This window comes from Lates calcarifer, linkage group LG23 (genome assembly GCF_001640805.2).
Source record: "Lates calcarifer isolate ASB-BC8 linkage group LG23, TLL_Latcal_v3, whole genome shotgun sequence".
Lineage (NCBI taxonomy): Eukaryota > Metazoa > Chordata > Actinopteri > Centropomidae > Lates > Lates calcarifer.
The window spans coordinates 9761628-9781071 of NC_066855.1; the positions used below are offsets into that span (position 1 = coordinate 9761628).

Consider the following 19444-nt stretch of genomic DNA (forward strand, 5'->3'; position numbering starts at 1 on the left):
TAGGTGATTTAGTGTTTTTATTACTACTGTACATAAAATACAATGGGCAAGACGACAAAGGAATCGCTAATATCTAATAGCTATAAGCTAATATCCTCTATCCTTACCTAACTAGATTAGACTGACACAAGTAAGCTTACTGTTATGTAGAAGTAGCATGTTACACGGTGTTTAAAGAGGTGATCCTTGTTTCGTTTTGTTTTTTTTTATCTACACTAAATTCTATGTCTATGAAAAATAAAACGTGGTCCCCTCTACATACAAAAGCAATATCATATAAATTACTTTACACAGTATTGTAAAAACGTAAACATTATATTTGGCAAATTGTTGTCAGTGAAATTAAGTTGTTAGCAATATTTCTATTCCTTTTGTATCAGAATAAGATGACTGTGTGAAAGCACAGGTAGGAGGTGCTGCACAGTGGTTGGCTTTCAGTTGGTGGAGTAAAGACAACAATGGTTTTGTCAATGAGGGAGAAAAGGGGCAAGAGTGCAGTGAAAGAGAGAGAACTGGTTGACACAGTGGGATGCTTCTAGCGAGTCATTCATCAGGAATCAACACCGTGAGTGTCTGTGTCACACATACAGTCTTGCTTATCTAGGAGTACACAGAACTGAGATCTTTTTTTCCCCGTCAGTTTCTCACATTGTTTAGTGGATTCTTCATTTAATTTTGCTTGCTATATTGGAAACTAGTCAATTTTCTACCTGCATTTGGCTGGAAGCAAGTATTAATTTCAAACTCTTGTCTTATAGTAACAAACTATCCCTAACATTACTATCAGTACTATCCTCAAACATGGATTAGATTGTAATTTGAGAGACTGTTCAGATATTCCACAAGGTGTCTAACAACCCAGGCTTTGTCACTGAGTCTCAACAGCTCTCATGTGACAGAGTGATGATGCCTTGAGAGATTTAAAGGCCTAAGTAATCCATGAGACGAACCTACACAAGCATGAATACAACATCCACGTACCTCATAGTAGGTTACATCCAGTGCTCAATAATCTATTTTATGGTGAGGCTAATTTTCCTGAAATGCCTTGTTTAATTAAAGGTAACTTAAGGAAAAAAAAATTCTTTTGTGTCCATAGTTTTTTGGATACAACTGCACATGTCACTTTGGACGCATTTTGCCTCCTTTTGTCAGGAAATATTTCACCATCTAGCTATTGTCACATGGTAAACAGCACTACCAAATTCCTAAATCTTTCCTATCAACTTCCTACAAGAGACATAAAACAACACATAGAGATTAATAGCAAAAACACATACTATATGTTGAGTTTCAGATCTACAAGGTTGAATAACAGACAAAAAACTATGAATTGATAGCTTGTTTTTCCTGAAAGATAGTCAGTTCGCACTCTGAGTAATTACATTTTTCAAATGGACAATAAGGCAGTCTTAAGTAGGAGAGAATCAATGAAATATAAAGAGTTGATCAAAATTAACTAGTTGCAGCTGGTTGCCAAACATTAAGTATAAGTGATTGTGTAGAACATATTTTCAGTGTCATGGAAATGGTGTCTCACAATAATTTCTTACATACGCTTCCCAGTGAAATTCAATCTGAAACTTCCATCTGTTTGAACCTAGGTGCGAATTGCTAGCAGGTTCAAATTGGACTGACAAGTTAAAAACTGAAAAAAATAAAAAAATAAAAAAATTGAATTGTAGTGTACATACTTTGTCCTGACTTTGATGATGGGTTTAATTACTCAAATCAATCATGAGGTGCTCGTATATCTGAGTTTTTCCCTTGAAGCTGGACGCGAGCAGGAATACCCGGCCGTCGATGGAAACCAGAGAGAATGCTCGAGGTGCCTGGATATTCAGCTCCTGGGATGGGACAAGCTGGCCCCTCTTGGTGTCCCACAAGTAGACCTGCGTCAGTGAGTAATCGCTGCCCAAGATGGCGTACTGCCACTTGCCGACTGAGACAGGTTGGAACACCATGGAGCCGCGGGAGGGAAATGTCTGGACCTCCTTGAACAGGGCACCGTCCCAGCGCATCACCTTGGAGTCCCCGATGAATCTTGTTAAGCATATAAACAGCTCACCTTGGAAAAGGACAAAAGATTCAAGGGACCATTTAGTTTACACACACCTGCTACGAAATCAGAATCTGCAGTGGAAAAGCTCACAAAGACAGTTTACGTAAATCCAAAATAATGTCATCAACAGCTACTTAGCAAAGTCTCACTAATAGATGAGCTGTCCCTTAAGAAAGAAAAAATACAGAGAATATTATACAGTAATGATTTATAGGCAGGTTTTATGGCTGTGGACAGCAACATTACTGCCTTTAAAATGAATACCTATATGACATGTGCAGCAACGAGGAACTTAAGTGTAATAAATTACAGGTGAGAGTGTGAGTCATAAACCTTTTTATTAAATTAACCACATGAAAGAAAATGTTGACCCGAGGTCAAAGTCCTGTTAATCATGTGACACACCCCAGACTATCTGAATCTTAGCATTAAAGATTGAATAATGGCGTCTGGAGTGCATATGGTAGTATCCTACTCCAAGGACAAACTAACTCACACCAGCTGTTACTATGACACTATATGGTTAGAAATTGCTTGCAGTGTGCACAATGTCTTTTTGCTCAGTGCAAAAATACATCCTGTGTGTGTACATACACTGCTATTCAAGCTGCAGCTCTCACCTTGGACCCGAAAGTGTTTGACAGAGAAGACGTCCTCCATGTCTGGTATGTCAGTCCGGCGGTCAAACTGTTTCTGGTTCCTGTTCCACTGGTACACAACAGGCCTCTGGGAGCTGCTGGACAAGATCAGGTGGGGCTTGTTGGAGATCTCCAAATATTCTACATCTGTGTCCCGGTACCACGGGTGGAGAGACTGGTGGGAGTAGAAGCCATTGCCGTTCCATTTGTACACCGTTGTGGAGCCGGCCTGTGAGAAGAACAGATGTGAAAGGTCTGCTAAGGTCAACTTTATTCAAAAGACAACTTATTGTGACAACTGTTACAGATCTCTAACTAAGGACTGAACAGTGATCTATAAAGATAAATTCAACAAGCGATTTTTGTATAAGTATGGGGCAAAAGATGAGTGTGTGTGTGTGTGTGTATGTCAGCCTGAGTGTCCCCAAACATATGTGAGAGCATATGTGAACATTTGGCAATGCCGGGGTAATCAGCAGGAGCAGACGCAAACGACATGCTGCGGAGAACACCAGGGGAAAGGAATGGTTGGGAAGAGTAGTTTAGAGGAGGATTAGGGTGGACACAATAACAAGAACACCTATGAAATATGTTGGAATCAAATATAACAGCTTTGTTGTTATTGTTATAAAAAATGAAATAGCCATCACTATTCACATTCAGGTGATCTGCCAGCTCTCTGCTCTGATAAATCATTAAAGCACTTTTCAATACTGGAAAAGGAACGAACAATCAACCTTAGAACTGTCGGCGATGACGAAGAAAGATTCCCCGTCGATCACGAACGTCTCGACGTCATTGGGTTTGCGGATTTTCAGGATGTCGATGTCCTGGATCTTGATGAACTTGTTGGCGGAGGTGTCGCGTTTGTAAATGTGCGAACCCCCGAACAACTGGGCCACAATGATGAAGAGGTGGTTGTTGATAACCATGGGCTTGCAGACCACGGTGGAGGTGCCTATAATGAAAACAATATACGGGTCCTCATACCTCCACCAGTCATTTCTGCCCCTTTTAACAGCTACAGAGAAATTTGAGATGGAAACATTTACTTTTTCTTTGTTTTTTTAAAACTCACTTTCAATGGTGTCATAGGTTCTGAAGGTCATCTCAACATGATCCCATTCTAGGAAGCTGCAGGTCCCAGCAAATGGTTGGGGAAACACAACATACTGATCTTTACCAAAGGTGAAGGCCTCCACTGAAATGGACTCGAACTTCAGTGACTGATAGGAGGCAAACTCTGAAAAGAACAACATGACATTGAAGTCTGTCTATTTTCTCTCTGAATAATCCTTTCATATTGATGAATTCTTCTATAAACAGTCGGGAAGAACACTGCTATACATTTCACTTTTATTCCCAGTGCAGAAATTGTTGTTAAAGGGCAGGACAGGAGGGAAGACATAAGAGAAAAGGGTGAGGCAGCCAGCTGGGGACTGAGACCTATTGTCAGTGTACTTCCTCTATGACCAGGGGTGACAGACACAGGAAGGTGATACCTGCTGTGATGCAGTCAAAAGAGTGTGGTAGCAGGTCATTGATCTTCTTGCCCTGGTGAATGGGCGGGCCGCTGCAGTAGATCTCATCCAGGGTGGCATTGGTGTGGTGCATCCACTCCACCAGCCACTTGAGCTTGCAGTCGCATATCAGGTTGTTGCCTCGCAGATCCCTACGTGCATGGATGGATCATATGGAACATCAGTTAACAAATAAATAAAGACTATATATAATTTATATGTATTTTTTTGAAGCATGGATTTTAAGCCCAGGCTTTTATGTTCTGTTCTGCCCTCTGTCTCTCCCCTACATGGCTGCACTTTGGCTTCAAGCCAACAAAGCCACAACAACAAGTGTCCTATCCCCTGAGTAGTCTCTGCTTGTCGCCCACTCTCAGTCTGAACTGCTGTTGACCTTGGATGTGTGTACTGAATCCACACACACACACACACTGCAGCCTGGATTATCCCTGCTGATTGTGGCAGTGTGACCAAAGCCAGTATCCAATTCTTCTCTCTGTAATTGACTTGTTTACCATTTACCCTGACATTCTGGCATCCTAACCCAAGCTTTCCTCTTCTTTCCATTAGATATCTATCTTTCTTTTCTTTCTTTTCTCCACTGCAGCAGTGAATAGCTCCATCCATAATCTTTTGTCTTCCTATTTTTATTTCATCTCATTCCTTTTCCTCCTCGTTGTGTTCTTTTGTTCAGAGTGGGGACTCCTCTCTTCCTTTTTAGAACCATAACTTCATACTGTATTTAACTCCACAATTAAAGTAAAAATGGAGGAAGACAAGAGAAGATTATGCTCAACATCCTCAAATCCTTTCTCCTTCCCAATAAATCTCTCTGGAGACCAAAAAATTACACTACATTTGTGTTCCTTGTTCCATTATCTTACCTGATTGATTCAGAATAAATACCTTATCAGACAAATTATATAGGTAGTTTGTACGTATACCAACGTTTTCCATTACCCAAACATAAACCCACAAAAACGGATGTTATTCAATCACTTAACCAGAAAAAACACACAGAAAGGATCTCATACTAAAAGGTTATTATGTAATGGTCATATTAACCATACATACAGTACATGTATGCATTTAAGGATGAATTACTGTGAATATACTGGGTCTGAAATACAGACTGCACTCACACTTTGGTCAAAGCATCCATGCCCTTGAAGACATCCTTGGGCAGCGTCTCAAGATTGTTGTAAGCCAGACTCCTGATTAACAAAAAGAACAGAAAAAAAACAATACACACAGTGATTGAATTAGAAAGAGACTGTCTCTCCACAGACAGTAGACACTGAGTCATTGCACTGTATTATTACTATTACTAAGCTTTCCAATGGCTCTGTTTTGGCTTGAGTGAGAGTAGAATAAACTAATTCTTGCACAAACAAAATTACAAGCGGCCAAACATGATCCTCTGACAGCGCTCCTAGCAATAGCACACTCACATAACAGGTGTTTGAAAGCTAAGTTGTAAAATGGAAAGGGATGAATGTATTAGTGATTAATTAATTAAGAGAGAACAATAAAAGTGAGTTCAGGGAGGGAATATCATTTGTTGGAAAAGGGCGACATGCTGTTCTTTATCTGACCTATCCATTATGTGAGGATGTATAGCATTTCATTCCCTTTAATACTGGTCATACTTTACACTGAGAAACAGCATTGCTGTTACCGACTACCAACTTAAACAGTAGCTACCCTTGTTTTCAAGTGGATGATATCTTTGCCAGCCAGTTTAAGAGCGACCAACAAGCACAGGCCCCGCAGACACTTTTCATTTGAGAATGTGAGGCTGAACCCCAGACCCGAAAGAGATGTGAATGCAATGAAATGTCAGCGTAATTCATGAATGCTGCATTATTTATTTGAGAGTTGGTTTTCCAGGGAGAGGGGCCATTTTGCTTTGAGTTTGTGAAAGAATGCACTCTGCAAACAGATGGAGGGAGAGAGAGCAGAGAGGACAGGATCTGAAGCGGACTCCTGCCTGTGCACTTTAAAAATGTATTTACTGTATGTGAAGCATTCGGAGTGTCCTCTGATAATGCATTTATTCATCATTTTTTCAGAAGGTAAGTTTGTTTACTTTCCCCTAAAACAAGTGAAGGTATTCATGGCAATGGGAAAAGGGCACTTTCTCCCTTCATGTGGTTACACATGACGTTCTGAGTCATATTAGAAACACCAGTTAGTCTTGGTTAATATTTGTATCTTGTTTGATAACAGCTACCTGCCCTCCACAGATCCATCTGGTACATCTGGATGAATCTGAACCACACACACACAACACAAAGCTGATGATTGCAGCTTTAATAATAATTCTTTGACTTATCATCTGAGTTCTCTAACATTAAACCCTGATAAACTGCTAAACCTTTCATATTTGACTGCTTCCCTCCACAGTGCTGTACAATATTTCCTAAATGTGAAAATATCACCCACACAATGTCTCATGCATGATGAGGAGCACAAGTATATAAGCATCTGGCTGCACTGCCCTGCATAAGCTCAAAATGTGTTCCGTGCAAACTTGTTAGAGACTCAGGGGCAGATTATGGGTCACTTGGTCTAAGGTTACAGTACAGTTATATTTAGTCTTCACCTACAGGTCGAGCACGTTCTCAGCTATCTTTAGTTTTGGCACGCTTTGCAGTTCAGGGAAGTGAGAGTGTGTTGACAAAAATTCTGTTTATAAAGTATAGTCTGTTTTTTTTCCTGTGGTAAGAACACAATTTCTGCTAACAAGGGATGCTTAGCAGTTTACAGGAGACAGCACTGCTGACAATCATCTGCTTACATTAATTAACTTGTGAATTTTGTGTCTTTTTAAAGTTGATCTTAAAATATTTTATAAAACATGACATTAATTTTCAATATTGATTCTAACAACTACACAAAAATAAAGCTACATGAGTTTAAGTCATGGTCATTTTTTCCTGTCAACAACTCTGCTGGTTCACTAAGTCAATGTAACATCTAGAGACAACATGATTCGCCTTTCAGCAACCTGATCCAGCTGACACCTTTCAGCCAGCAACCTTGGACATCACCACTGGCAGCAGCGCTTCTGCCGACTATGCACTTCAGACAGTGAAAAGGTGATGAGAAAAGGGCAACTGATGCACACTTTATGTTGGAATACCTTAGATACCAGTATCCTATTACCTTTTACCACAGTGCTTCACTTTGAGAAATTAAATCCAAATGGAGAACATATAAGCAACATGTGAATGATTAGGGGTTATGACAATGCAATAAATCACAACAACTAGGAATGAATAAAGGAAGGAGGAGCAGAATCGCAAATTTAACAATATGGCCCCCAAAGAAACAAAGTACTTACAGATGTATCAGTGCTTTCAGGCCCCGGAACGCAAATGGGGATATTGATGCAATTTTGTTATTTTCAATAAATCTGTGAATGAGAAGAATTTAATTAGCATTGCTAATGCTAATGCTCTTAGAATCTCACAAATGAAATCCTTAGACTTTCTGCACATCTTCTCCTTTTGCAGCTGTGAGAGAGTTACATAGAGAACTTGAGCGCTGTCCTTATTGCATATTACTCTGACAAACTGCATACATGTAACCAGAACATTCATAGCAGAATAAATGCCAAGATGAATTATACTTTAAAAGCTTTGCCCGCCTAAACAGTTGTTTTCAATTATTCTAGCTTATTAGACTTCTCCTTGAGATGACGTCAGACACAGTTAGGCTGGGAATTATATTCCATGAGGTCAGCGAACTTCATAAACTAATAAAAATCATACAGTTGTAAGGTATCCCGCTCTAATCAGGCAACATAAGTGAAAAAACCTGTGTGGGTGAGACACGGGTGTGTGTGGATGCTTTAAAATGCTAGCATGCATGCCAGTTATTGTGCAATTTTTGAGTGTCATGTAGATGAACACTGTTGGACCATAATGCAATGCTCTGTTCCAAAGTCATCATTTGATCAGTGTTCATTGGCTTATGCCTTATATCAGTTCCTATTATGGTAGTACATCAAGAGTGGAAAAGAATTTGTGTTTTATGACACACATATACACCGTACTGCATACAAAATGATAGCTATTTATACACTAAAAGGCATGACTGTTGCAAGCTTTAAAGATCTATACTTACAGATATTCAAGATGTGGTAAGCCTAGGAATGCGTCTTCATCAATGAGGTCAAACGAGTTTGCTGTGAACAATCTGCAAAGAAGAAACAAAAAATAATTTAAAGCTATACTCCTATACTTTGTTCTAGTTGCAACAAAATTCAATTAAGACAAAGGGCAAACTAGGATATGCTTCAAAACATTAACAATGAGCTGACAGGAAGTAGCAAAAATTGGGGTTGCTGTTTGTTACCACAACAAAATTGGGGAGTGTGCTCTCTAAAATATTTCATGATTGAGTCAAAAACAGTGAAAAGACAGGCTTTAGATTTATCGTGAATGATAACAGCCTAATTCAGTATTTCTGCCCACGGTATGTGGTTTTTTTTACAAAATGAATGAAACGAATAAAACAGAGGAATGGTAGCTTACGCCTACATGTTTTCCATGAAAGGAACAGAATAGATAAGTGGTTGCCTCCTCCCACATGTATCTGAGTCACCCTTTAAACCAGTAATGTAAGAATAATGTCCAACAACAACATATTGTGCACCTCACCTCATCTACACAGAAAATCTGATTGAGAGAACTTGAAGGTTTTTCATTTACTGTAAATCCAGTGGAAAAGTTTGGCTATTGGCGACAAACCACTGATAGTGATCCTGCTAATGTTAGCCACAGAGAGCCCCCATTGATTCAGCAGTGTTTTAATGGAGGTTAAGGTGCTCCAGGTCACCTTGAAAGTAAATAATGACAGACGGGGCAGTAGCACTCTCCCCAGTTAAATTTACCCTCCCTCTGCTCACAAGCCTGCTTCTCTGACGTCGATGCTGCCTTCTCCTACATTTGAGAGTTCCTGCTCATCCAGACTCAGATTTAGTGTCATATGAGCATATGGAGGAAGTGATGCCAAGAAAAATGTTTTGCTTGAGACAAAGTGATGCTCAGTGACAGTGTGCTATTATGTGCAGGGAACTGGAACAAGCCCGACCTTGCTGTTAATTTGTGGGCTTGCAATAACAAACTGCTCCGCGGAGTCTAGTCCTGACAAAACATTTAATAATGTATGCCATTAAGCAAAATAATTGGTGAGATAAACTGTACTGTCATCTGCATGGCTGTGATTTTTTTAAAACTGTTTTTGTAAGCCACATTCTCCACTCCCACCCCCCCAAGTGTTATCTCACAGTAAGAACATTATTTATCTCTGCCTGTCTGTCTCTATCCAACACACACAGACACACACAGCACCTCTCTCCCCAACCCTGCTGTTATAGTTGCTGTAGCCATGTGGTCTATTGCATAATCCTGACACCATTACAGAGAATCCCCCTTTAAATCTGCATATCAGCCTCTATACAAGTCCTCTGGGGAGACCCTGTCTGATTGTTTATTTCTACAAAGCACTAAGGAGGGATTTACTCCTACTCATAGATAGATAGATAGATAGATAGATAGATAGATAGATAGATAGATAGATAGATAGATAGATAGATAGATAGATATACTCACAGCAGTTGCAGGGCAGGCGTGTGAACAAAGCTTCCCCCAGGTGATTTCATGAAATCCAGACTTAACAAAAGATCTGAATGGATGGAGAAAATACATGAAATGGGAATGTATCACAAAGTATCATAAAGATCTGGATAAACTGCAGAGGGCACATAATTAATCAGAAATAGATTACATGGTACAATGTTCTGCTGCAGGACCACTTACAATGACACGACGTCTGGGGGGAAAGTGTGAGGCACGGATCGAACATTCTCACACAGGGCATTGTCTTTGGTGCAGATACATCCACTGGGACATCTGGGCTGCCTCACTCTCCGTCCGTCTGCCAAAAGCGGGCTGACAGCGGCGACCCAAACCAAGAGCGTCCATCCTTTCCACCCTCTCCATCCTCTCACTGCTCTGCCCGGGTATCCCATTCCTTCTGTCCCGGCCGAGGACTGTCACTCCTGCACATGCAACTTCTATGGGGCAAAAATCCGCGAGGAGTAATCACAGGATTTAACAATGTTTTCTGATTTTTTCCCCCAATGCCAGTCTTGTTTGTTTTAATGATAGAAGCTGGTGTTCTTGCGCTCTGATGCGAGCTGGTGTCTATGCTTCTTGCGTCTCAATAGGAAGGCACCAGTCCAGCGGATTCGTTCTGCTAGGCGCAGGATTACAAATGCGGGACAGACGGGACATGGAGAGCAGAAAACAGTCTCAGATTATTATTATTTTTTTTTATCATGAAAAGGAATTATCTCAACCTCCCAAATTAAAAAAAACGCGCTGTTAAAAATGTTGGTATATTTCTAATTAGGCTCACAAATAAGTTGTCTTGTAGAATCAATGCTGCAGCCATGAAAGGGACAAAAAATAAAGAAAATTCCCCAGAGCGAGAAAGAGAAAGGAAGCAAGAGAGAGAAGGAGGAGAGAGAGAGGGGGGGGGAGAGAGAGAGAGAGAGAGAGAGAGAGAGAGAGAAGAGAGGCCCCAAGGTGCGCTTTTTTATCAGCGGTGCCAGCTATTATTTATGCGCGCTTCAGAGTCGTGCATGGCTAATGGCAAGCGGCTATTCATGAGCTCTGTGCAAATGCACCTGCCTCACTCATTCAAATGCTGCCTCTTTTCTTCCCCGCTTTGGCATAATAATGACATTAACTGAAAGAAGAAGATGCATTTATTCCATATGATTAAAGATTAAAAATAAAATACTGATTCAATGCTTTTCTGGTCCAATAAATGTTAGGTAAAGTTGAACCTACAGATGATTATTTCTTTTGAACCTCGACAAAATAATGAATTTATAATAATGCTGTATATCACATAATAGCCTGCATGGGATAAAGCGACACTGAATAATATTTCTACTTTTCTTTTGGCAACAAATGATGAGAGCTATTCATACTTTTTATGACATTTGTATCTAACGTTCTCTATTTCTTCAGTCCCACGTTGCCTTGCTTTGTTGAGTTCAGTGGGTTGTGGAGAAGTCATCAAACACTGGACTTCTGTTCCCAGACGGTGGCGAACTTTCACCCATGCCACCTCTAACAACCCAAGGACTCAATTACAGGGAAACAGCATAATACCCTCTTTATTTTCCATCTACAATTCAAACGATCACACGTATTGTCCCTGAGCGGAAATGAACGACAAGATCCCAATTTATCACCATCAAGTGTAATTGGGCCATTTGCTCTGAAATCAGTCAGTATCTGATGTTGTACTCTGTTTCTTTCACTTTTTTTTCATTGGGCCTAGATAATCGTCGGGGCATGATTGGATACATTTCGAATAAATTTTGATGGATGAATTATGCTCTCCAAGCAATTACATATAGGCTTCAATGACCAAAATAATAATAATAATAATAATAATAATAATAATAATAAATGGTGGCCTGTAAAGATCCAAAGCATTCAGTTTAAATATCACCAAAACAACATTTTAATTTGAAAGTACGAAGTGACTCCTGTATTAATATTCATGTTTGATTTTACGGAGGCTTCTTTTCATCTTCCCTCCGCAGATTATCTGAATAATTTATGAAGGTGGGCTATACGTCATCATACTGCGACAGGCTATATTGCGTCACCATCCGGCGACGTACTTCTGAATTTGTAAACATTTGCAAGCAACTGCTGGAGACTCAAGGGGAAAAACTCATGGATAATCTTGTGAAGGTGTGTTTCTGTTGAAGTGCAGAATCACCTCTTTTATGCAAACACATCTGCTAGAATATTTCACTTTTCGTGTTTTAGTTATCAACCAGTTAGCGTGAAAGATTAGCCTTAAGATAAGTTAGCTCGTAGAGTTAGCCACAGGTTTACCTCTGTTAGTTGTTCTCTTGATTTATGATGGATTTGATTTCACAGTTACGATTTAATTCACTGGTCTGTCGCACTTTAGCTTTAAGTGTAATAACAAATGCTAAACGTACTGTGTGTACATTGTCCCCCATGAACGAGCCTATTTAAAAGGACTTTACAAAGGCAGGGCTATGTCATGCAAAAACAAAACAAAAATGGCATCTTTTGTTGCTTTTTGCTTCAGCTCCTGGTTGTGTTACCGCAGCCAGCATATCTTCCATACCTTTCTATGGTGTATCTTAATATGTGCAGGAGATAATGTCATGTCTACTGCGCAGCTAGTGTTACGACCCAGCTTGTTGGAGGAAAGGGAAGCAAAATATATTTTTTTTCAGGAGACAAACCAAAAGTAGGAACAGACTGCTCTGTCTGCCCTGTTGCTAGTGTTTCTAAAACAAAGAGGATTCCTGTGTGAATATGTTACCAGTTCCTCGTTAAAACCATACCTGTCCCAGTCCCCAGATGTTTTCACAAGTACCTTGGAGGTAATGCACAGCCTTCACAGAGTAAACTAATCGGTTAGCATCAATCTCAACGCAACAAAAGATCTGCTAGCGAGATGTGGCTATCAGCCACCCCCAAATATCGAGCTGGCCGAGGTTTCATAACCTCGGTCCCCAAATTGCATCCGTTTGATTGGAGGGCCGGTCCAGGTGCTGCTCCAATCAGGATCCAGGGCTCAGGGGAGAAACAACGCCTCCAGCAGCGGGAGCCAATCTTGTGTTGGCGACACATGCTGATAAGTGAAAGCACTAAAGTTTCACAGAATTTTTAGACACTGCATACATGCCATATCCTGAAATGTGCAGTGGAGATAACTCTCAGAGACTACTTTGACCCATGTGCTCCTCTCTCAGTTACTGCTGCAATTTGATGCATACAGCTGTTTGTAATTTGTATAATCATGCAAACAGGTATGTTTATGCATGTAAACTCATCATGTCTAATCAGATGTGATAACCACCAACACAAATGAGTTCTTGTGTTTCCTCAGGTGCATGGAGGAGGTGGCTATGACTCTGACTTCAGTGATGATGATACACATGGAGAATCCTCAGACAGAGGCCTTAAAAGGTAAAATTACAAAGGCTTGTTAATATATTTATCAGTTTATTAAAATATGTTTCATCTATACTTATGGGGGCGTGTGTCTGTACAGATCAAATGCTAAAATGGCTTTAATAATGTAGGTGTTCCTACAAAAGCAGACATTGTGAATAAACATAAGTGCTTATTCTAGCATCTTTACTTTTTCTCTCCAGTAGCTTACATTCAGACTGATGTGAGAAGACAGCCTCATCCCCTGACACAAGCTCTCTGTGTTTATTTGTACCTTTGTCAGGAAAAGTGAAGAGGAAATCTTACAGAAGCCATTCCAGAAAGGTCGGCACTCCCAGGTGGCTCACCGGAGTTTACATTCTAATGAAGTGGACAGGTTGTGTACAATAAATCACATTTGAATATGCAAGTCATTTTGTCTTTCATTATGTTTTATGTTTAATTATGGCAGAGCTTACTCCTCACCTCCAGAAATTTAATTGCCCTTTCCGAAATGAGCATTATTCCTTTTTGATCACGTGCTCTGTACCTGTTCAGACTGTGATCAGTGTCAGTTCTGATAGTATATGAGAATTGCCTTTATTTAAATGAAATCATTGAATCAAAATGGAATTTCATGTGCAAATTGATATATGACCAAATTGAAAATGTAATGTTTAAAAACTCATCATTACTACCAATTAAAATTCCCATGGTCCTCACACTACCAAAGATATTTTATTTGAGGCATTAATATAATTTATGCTTCAAATAAAATTGGACCAAATTGTACCATAATTCATTTGTCCTATACTGTCGCTGCATTGCTCAAAGACAAGTTAGGCACCACAATACTCAAAACAAAGCTCATAAAACCGTTATTCATGCTATTAAGTATATAAAGTACACTGTGTATAAAAGAACAAAATATGATATGAACATGATCTAATCTTTGTTTATCCTTCCTCTGTTTCGTCTTCCTCTGTTTCCTCTCAGAGAGGAAGCCAGGAACAGAAGAGCCCACCTGATATCACTGAATGCTGTATCTTTTTTGATTTACATTTTTCAGTGTAAAAATGTGAAACTATAAAAGAGAATGATAAAAACCTATATAAATCACGTGTAATAAGTAAATTAAAAAATCAAGTAACAGTCCTGTGTTTATCTAAGTGCTCAGTTTACTTCATTTATCGGAATCAAAACTAAGAATGTGGAAAATTTCAGTTGTTTTTGCAGTGTGCAAAAGTTAACATTCAAAGAGAGGTTGACCTTAAGCAGATGTCTCCAGTTTGAGCGACATAAGAAGTTTGTTGGTGACTACATACTTTATTATGGAGGACAGATGGCCGACTTCAAACGCTCTGCGTACGTACTATGTCTCACAGTCTAGCTTGACAGTCATTCATCTGCTGTCACTTGTGGCTAACACTAATGAGAACATGTGTAATCATAACAGACCACCGGATATGCATTGATTTCATCCAATTACATACTCAATCACCATTTATACTGGCAGTAATTTAATTGTAATCATTCTCCTCATTCCCGTATTTGTGATTAAAAGCCTTCTTATTTACTTTTTGTTTTCCTCAGAGCTAATGACAAAACAGATCTGGAGGTGCTGCGTGAGAATCATCGCTTCCTCTGGAGGGACGAGGACGAAGAAGACATGACGTGGTGATTATCCACAGTCAGCTATTCATATCGGCTTCTTTGATATTTAGTTTGCTTTTGATTATTGTTCTGTTCTGTTCTGAAAATGATTGACTGTAAAGGGATAATTAATATTTAGTGTTTGTGTTGCTGTTCTGTCTCATTTATTCTTTATTTATTCTCTCCCAGGGAAAAAGAACTTGCCAAGAAGTATTACGACAAGCTGTTTAAAGAGTACTGCATAGCTGACCTCAGCAGATACAAGGAAAACAAGGTAGGATAAGTGAGTTAATTGATTTATTGATTGATCTCTTACCCAGGTTAAAGAGACTGTAACAAAGGGTTTAGTTAATGTGAAACACTGTGACGGCTTAAATTGTCTGATGGTTGCAGCTGTTGAAAGCACATCAATTATTGCATTAATAAAATGCTAAAATAAGCCAATTTCTGACAAGAATGCACAGGGTGCTGTAGTTTTTATGCATTGGTGCTGTGTTATTTTGAGTTTGAGACAGTGTTTGTGGCAATATTTAGACTCACTAATAACAGTATGGCACATGTGTGATAATTACAGTATGCTGTATATCTATGTAATGTTCTCTTGATAATGTATTCAGTGTTGAGTAACAGTAAAAGACCTCTGGACAAATCAGAGAAAACATTGTGCTCTTGTATCTGTTTGGGACTGTTATTAATTCCACTGTGAAAACTGAGCTGTTTCAGCAGCAGAGAAAAAGAGATAAAGTGAAACATAAATTCTCATAAGGTGAAACTAAGTTACCACACCTACACAATGTACTGAAAGAAAATAACACAATGACTATGTGCACCTCAGCCATTCCAGACACCACTGCTGGGACTTGGCAGGATGATCCATTTTTGCACTGTGCTCCAAAATGACACTAATTGTCCCGGTGGTGGTGCCATGAGTTAAGGTCAAAATTTAATAACTCAGACACTAATGTCCACCACCACCACTGGTCCATTTGAGATATAAGTTAGGGATATGATGTGTTTTGGCACTGTGCTCAGTCTCTAGTGACCACTGGGCCATTCTGGTTTGACTCCAAGGTTTAAACTGACAATACTGTTAAACCCAAGGCCAGTGTGCTTATGGCTCCGTAGCTGCACTGTTTGGTCTAATGATGCTATACTCAAATATCTTTCAAGTTCATGAGATATCAGGCTGTGATGTTGTTATAAGTACATAATACATAATACCCAGATTGACCGATAATTGTTAAGTAGTCAACATTTAAACCCCAGCTCTGACACCATAAGTCCAGTTGACTCAAAATATAACATAAAACCAGTTTTCTGATTTGCCTAATGATTACAAATGCAGTGGTGAGTTGCATCAGTCCCACAAGTTTAGTCACATTTTGATCAGCAGTGCTAGGCAAATGAGGTGTGACAGCACACACAGATGAATCCACAGACAGAAAATGTGCTACACGCAGACACCGAGTAACATATTAATGACTATCTTAAACAGCGAGCGCACCATCTGTGATGGCCTGTTCACTGCTTAATTCCAGCTACTGAAGATACTGTATACATACACCCCAAATTACATTACAGTGTGTGCTTAGGCTTTTGCAACAGCATTCAGACCCAGACAGACCACTCCACTGAACCAAAAACGTGTGATTTCAATTAAAGCAATTCAGAGACAGGGCAGAGAATAAGCTATAGTAACATTTCTTTAATTAAGCTTTATGAGCTTCATTTAAGGAAAGTTGTGCTTTGCATCTGGTTGCCTCATTGTAAATGATTTTTGCTAATTTGCATGGATCTTGTTGAATTTGTGCTCAACAGTTTGGATTTCGTTGGCGGACTGAGAATGAAGTTGTCTCAGGCAAAGGTATGACATATAAATTTTTTTTTTATATATAAAAAAAATAAAATGAATTGTTAACAGTGCTATCGAAAGATTCAACAGAATGTAGAGAGATAAGTAATCAATTTTAATAAATACAATTTACTTTCTATTTGTGAGGTTTGCAGTGACATTGCAGTGTTGCAATTTGGTCACAAGTATTTCAAGTTTAATTTTAGTTGTGTATACGGGACACACATAAGCTTTCTCCTACCAACATGCTTGCAAAACAGTTCATAACCTTATCCACTAGATGGCGACAGAGATAAAGACAAATAACACAGCAGTATACAGTATAACATACTGTGGAAGCTTCCTAACAAGTCTCTCCTTGTGTAAGACTATTTTACTAACATGCTTGTTTCACTTTCCATTGACTTATTAGCTTGCTGGAAAGCTTTACATATTTTTTTACCTTTCAGTTGAATTCTCTTTTTATTTTCTTGATTACTCGTGGCTCCCAACCAAATAACACCATTCAATTGTCAGTTAATCTGTTGATTCACACAAATGGTTCCCCATACCTGCTCTTTTGGTTTCCCGTTTCTGTCACGAACCGAAAGAACAACCTCATTCTACCTTTGCACTTGGCAACTCTTTGATGATTACTGTCTATTAATTGCTCATGATTAGTATGACACCTCCTCCCTGTCTGCTGCTCCTTCATGCAACTGTGGCATATATTTATATCAGCAAGTCACAGAGGGTAAACCTGCCTTGATGGCTCATTAACATGCCTTGACTTGTACACACACACACAAACACATTTTACATTTGAATAATTAGTTCATGTTTATATCAATACAGCCTTGCAAACTTGCACAGCGTGTCCAAGAAAGCTGACTAAGCCAATATATTGTTCCAGATTAAGACTGTAATCCTGGTCTCTGACAGTTCACACCCTGTAGCAGTACCCTACAGGAAGTGGGATTAGAGCAGGTCAGAGGTACTTCACTTCAGCTGTCATGTCTGTGATTTGTGTACATTGGTGATTCCTAGAGAAATACTTCTTAAGCACTATTTAGAACACAGGACACTAAACGCTCCAGTGAAATCAATACTAATCTAATTCTGTAAGGTGGACCCAATGTCCTCATTCGGAGGTGGAGAAAACACTAAAATTGAAAGTTAAATGTGTTTTGAGTTAAAGATGGAAGAGGTCTTTATCATGGACTCAGCATGACTTGTGTTTGATTTGATTTGAAGGCTAATAGAAAGTGTAATTCAAACACAGGCACTTGAATGCAAAATCTGTACTAACTATAGATGAGTCATCACCAAGAGAGCTTGCTTTACTGTTCAGTTAAATACATGTGCATCACATGTTGTCAGTCCAGGCTGACGTGTAGTGCTTGTCAGATGGCCGGACTTGACTTCTGCTTATAGATAAATTAGACAAGACTGAACCTTTCCCAATTATACTGATCTTGCATCTCCTTTTTAAGGGACGCTGCACTTCTACTTTGCAGACAGCTTTTTGGAAATCATCCTCTTAGCATCTCCTGCTCTCTGTGCACTTTGGGTCATGTAGGTATTAGGTAATACTGACTACTCTTCACCCAATCAGGTGGATTACAAAAGAGCACCAACCTTTCTTTTCATGGCCACAGTGTGATATGGGATGTAGGAGTGTGCAGTGCCAAAAGGTTTCCTTCTCTCTTATTTTGGAGGTTGAAATATTTTTCTTTTTAAAAATTTAAGGAGGAAGAGGAGGGCAAGATTATGTTCTTGAATCAAGTACATGGGAGCAGGATCACAATTTATCCTTCCCTGGGGGTCCTAGGTTTTCCTACATCTTAAGGAATTCTTGAGGAATGAGATTTACTTTTACTTCAGGCTCATTCTCACCCCTTTTGTTTAGTCCAGAAACATTCATACCTCACATAACATTCACATGAATTCTTCCATTCATGTATGAGGCAGAAAATGCAAGAAAGACATCCTATAAACCGATCTTAAAGGTGCCTGAGTTTTTTGTAAACAAACCTTCATGTGTGTATTTTTGAGGTCTAACAAACACATGAAATCTATTTTATTCCTTATAAAGCATTTACAAAGATCAGTTTTTGAATATTGTAAATCCTTCATCATTGTTGTGTTGATCGTGCTAGCTTACAGTGTTCCTCTTACATACATTTGTTGGCACCTTGTCATGCATATTTATGCATTACTGCCGCCAACTGGTGACCAGTGGAATAATGTGAAACTGGTGGCGGCAATGTTCGCTCCCCTCTGTACATATTGTATGTGTGCTTGTTTGCACATGTAGAATACAAACAAACCAGGGACCCACTAAAACCCAGCACGGTGCCTTTAAGTCATGTCATCAAAATCCGTGCTATTTGTTTTTTATGCACTGCTCACATTTCACGTCAGCACATAAAGTTATGATGGAAGTATTTTGCCAGATATCATTTTTGCTTTTGATAAAATGTCAGTATGTGAGACTGGATATTGTAATAATAAAAGTACCTAATTGAATGAGTATATTGATCATTAAAATATGTTTTTAGAGTCTTTTACTTTGGAGCAGATATACAGATATGGTATTAGGCATGTGGGCATTTCATTCCAAGTCATGTTTTTCTGTGGGTTCCTCTTCTGGTATAAACTGAGCTTTAGTCTTTTTGTCAGGAGGAGGTCAAAGGCCAAAGGTAGTTTAGGCCAGGCTTATTTTTGGT

At 39.2% G+C, this 19444-nt stretch overlaps 2 protein-coding genes across 3 annotated transcripts in view; one reads left to right on the plus strand and one right to left on the minus strand.

The window, feature by feature from the left end:
• Window positions 1-13148, minus strand: lgi1b (leucine-rich, glioma inactivated 1b). The gene is given in 12 exon segments (XM_018698765.2): window positions 1-2068; window positions 2683-2929; window positions 3438-3658; window positions 3779-3943; window positions 4203-4372; window positions 5363-5434; window positions 7567-7638; window positions 8352-8423; window positions 9842-9879; window positions 9881-9914; window positions 10049-10484; window positions 12640-13148. Coding segments are annotated over 11 exon segments (1653 nt in total). The 5' UTR covers window positions 10261-10484; window positions 12640-13148; the 3' UTR covers window positions 1-1718.
• fra10ac1 (FRA10A associated CGG repeat 1) overlaps window positions 11840-19444 on the plus strand; it is a 16570-nt gene continuing 8965 nt past the window's right edge. Inside the window, exons 1-8 of one of the 2 annotated variants that reach the window (XM_018698766.2) lie at window positions 11840-12007; window positions 13188-13267; window positions 13536-13628; window positions 14228-14273; window positions 14520-14596; window positions 14825-14908; window positions 15074-15158; window positions 16703-16748. In XM_018698766.2, coding sequence (XP_018554282.1) covers window positions 11870-12007; window positions 13188-13267; window positions 13536-13628; window positions 14228-14273; window positions 14520-14596; window positions 14825-14908; window positions 15074-15158; window positions 16703-16748 — 649 coding nt within the window. In that variant the 5' untranslated portion in view covers window positions 11840-11869. The remainder of the gene's footprint in view (window positions 12008-13187; window positions 13268-13535; window positions 13629-14227; window positions 14274-14519; window positions 14597-14824; window positions 14909-15073; window positions 15159-16702; window positions 16749-19444) is intronic. The other variant, XM_051066302.1, reaches the window with a different exon arrangement.